The 3,593-nt window shown below is 31.3% G+C and overlaps 1 protein-coding gene across 1 annotated transcript; it reads left to right on the top strand.

The window, feature by feature from the left end:
• Positions 1 to 467: 467 nt before the first annotated feature.
• Positions 468 to 2,197, top strand: LOTGIDRAFT_167168 (hypothetical protein; the record flags this gene model as incomplete). Its single annotated transcript, XM_009064650.1, has 2 exons — positions 468 to 1,134; positions 1,479 to 2,197. 2 exons carry the CDS (start codon positions 468 to 470, stop codon positions 2,195 to 2,197), a joined length of 1,386 nt encoding a protein of 461 aa, XP_009062898.1.
• Positions 2,198 to 3,593: the final 1,396 nt, after the last annotated feature.

Raw genomic sequence — 3,593 nt, forward strand, 5'->3', positions numbered from 1 at the left:
TGTACGAATTAATGTTGTCTCCAAAATTTTACGAATTGAACCTGGAGAAACAGNCAAGCCATTCCAATTCCAATTCCAATTGGTGGTTAACAAGATCATTGTCAAGGGTAAGATAATTTTTTTTTTTCACACAATCTGTCTTCTAATATTGAAGTATAACTGTTTTGTAATAATGTTGAAATTGAATGTCGGTCTCATGAAAGCGACTAATATATCAACAAGGGCCATGGTAATGTAAGCCTATAACTACCGGTACCGGTACTGATGTAGGCTAAATGATGCAAAAATTTTTAAACAACTCTCATATTTCAAGCCTGAAACAAGGCTTTGATGGATTTGTCATTGACATTACTTGACACCCTTTCCTTTTACTGTTAATCTCTTTTCAGCTATTATCAAATACAGATGAAACCGATTCCCCATTACATGAAGAATCACGGCAGGAAGTACAAGAGACATTTTGTCAAATGGAATATGAAACCGTACAGTATTACCACTCACAGCCCATAAACCATGAATGGCTAAACTATCCATTTATTACAGACAAAGATACTGTTCAGCTCATAGAACAGTCTAAAGTAATGTTTCTAATGAGAGGATTGTCAGGGTCTGGTAAATCTACCGTCGTTAAAAAAATACAAACTATCTATCCTTCTAATATTGTCTGTTCAGCCGACAATTGCTTTCTAGATGAAAGAGGGAATTATAATTATGATTTTAACAAACTCAGCAATGCTCATGATTCCTGTAAAGAAATGGCCAAGATAAATTGTCAGAGAGGTGTTCAGACAGTTATTATTGATAATACTAATGTCAAATATTGGGAAGCTAAGTATTATTTTAATCTGGCCTACTTATATAACTATATTGTGATCATAGTAACTCCAAAAACACCATGGCAATTCAATGCTGAGGAACTTTGTAGAAGAAATAAACATGGCGTTGATTTAATTACTATTCATCGTAAATTGAACACATTTGAAGATTTTATTCCCTTCTTTTATGGATGGTTTTTAAATGAAACTCTGTCCAAAGTTCTGGTAGATATGGGAATGGAATATTTAAGAGATTGTTTAGAACTATACCCTACATTCAAATCAAATCTGCTGTCAAGATTAGCTCATGTGATGAGTGGTAAGTTTTTTATATATTCATATAACTGTTTTACATTTAGCAAGTTGGATGGGGGTGGGGGGTGGTGTACAATCTTGCAGATCATTCATGGGATGACATTAACATTATAACTCATGTGGCTTAAGTATGCTCTATTGAATATATTTATTTGAAATCCTATTACATTATTGATGTAAATGCTTATCAAGCTTCAATTAATGCATTTGAAAGTTTACTTCATCCACATATTGTGAAAAATTAACAGACACCTTTGTTGAAGATGTTTTTACATTTTGTTGAAGTTTAGTTTTGTATTCCATTACATATTGATTGAATTCATAACATACCTTTTTTTGTTTTTGTAGATGGTAATATACTGAAAGACTACTTCACAAGAGATCAGAATAGACATATTTTACATTGTACAGCTAAATATGTTGGTAAAGGTCGTCATTATGGTGGTAAACAATACCATTCTCGCAAAGATGTTAAGAATGCTTATGCTTATGCCTTCACCCTTACTTTGTTTGGTTTTACCTTTACTGGTAACACATTAGGTGCTCGAATTCATCTTCCGAAAGAAGCTCTTGATATCTTTGACAAACCAGAAGAATTACAAAGAGATTCTAAGCCTGCAGAATCTCCTCTGAGAGTATCTCCAACAAAGTCTCCAAAAATGAAAAGCAGAAATTCAACTGGAAAGTCATCAGAAGGAAATTTTGATGATTGGGCAAATTCCAGAATGAGTACTCTTTCTGGCTCATATTCAGTACCTGTCTCCTCAGAGAAAAGTTCTTCACCTACAAAAAACATCCCAGCTATAACTAAACTCTATCCTTTTGTCCGTCCTAATGCACATGGTAGATCAGCTCACATGACTCTGGGAACAGCATATAATATACCATCTAAAGAAACTAATATTGATTTGTTGGATATCTGTGATATGGAAGCTAAAGCCTCTGCTGACCCAACTGATTTTCAGGCTGTCAAAGGAGGTAGAGCTAGATGTTATGATGAAAACCATTGTTGTATTTATTTAGATAAACCTTATAATCTAAGTGTACTTTTCACTGGGTCCTATTGAAATATTTACTGTTATATATCTAATATTTTCAATATATTTATAAAGATGAAGTAGTATTTTATAGGACCTTTTTTCACATCCAGAATAATCTAGTTTTAATTATAACAATTGTTATTTCTTACCAATTACTGTATATTCAATTTATCACTTTATGTAAAATCAGAAGAAAAAATCTTTTTCAAGGCAGAATAGTAAAAGTCAAATAAATTATTAAAGATAATGAAAATGAAAATGCTAATACTTATATGAATAGAAAGTGTTCTAATGACTTGGAAAAATACCAGTTTGTCTAATATGTCCATAATTAATTCATAATTAGCTAAATTAGAAGAGAATTACCAGCAGAACTCCAATCAGTGACTGATCAAAAAAGGTCAAAAAGACTTTTTTTGTTTATCCAGACTGATACATGGACATTTATGATTGGTTAAAAAGTAAATTATATGCAATATAAGAAAATAATGATATGATAAAGAATACATGCTAATTCATTAGAAACACCAATTAATCAAATAGTTTGCTTGATTTGACACTAAAAAATAAGGAAACCCATCTTTATGCGTTCATTATATTAGTTAATTAATTATGTCATGGACATTGTTTTAAGTTGTTAATATTATCTGTTATGTGAAATATTATTAGTATAAGGTAGCTAATGTTTTAAGTTTGGTAATATTATCTGTTATGTGAAATGTTATTAGTATAGGGTAGCTAACCTTCACTGTATACCAGTGATTTATATTATGATTTATAATTAGTATTTTACTATTGTTTTACATTTCTATGGCTTGCTTTGTTATATCATTAAAAGTAAATCCAAGTAAAGTCTTGTCTGTTCCTTGAAAATACAGCTTTGATGATTTCACCAAGCTATTATATAGTATGGTAATGTGCTATTATCTATAGATCCCATCTTACCATAAGATTTATTGCAATTAAATATAGACCAAATGAGTGATTCCTTCAGAGCACTTGTTGGCCTTTCCCTGTTTCACAGTTTTTGATGTGATGAGAAGTATCTGCTTGTATTACAATTCGAATAGTATTGAAGTATGCTGATAATAATTGATCAACACATTTTGTTTGTTGGATGTTAGGATTTGATATATATCAATTATATCTATCAGCCTTAGGGCCGTATGCAGCGCTCTTACCTTGACTAAAGTTGAACTTTGGCTAAAGTTGAACTTTACAAAGATAGGATTAAAGCTTTCATTTTCTACATTTGATAGTCAAATTTAAGCACGACTTTCGGAAAAATCGACTGGTGCATACCTAAAGTTTGACTTAAGTCTAACTTTAGTCAAAGTTTTGGTAAAGTACGAGCGCTGCATATGGCCCTTAGACATACTTAATTCACATGAGAAGATTCCAATGAAAGATATATTATTATATT

Source organism: Lottia gigantea, assembly GCF_000327385.1.
Source record: "Lottia gigantea unplaced genomic scaffold LOTGIsca_64, whole genome shotgun sequence".
Lineage (NCBI taxonomy): Eukaryota > Metazoa > Mollusca > Gastropoda > Lottiidae > Lottia > Lottia gigantea.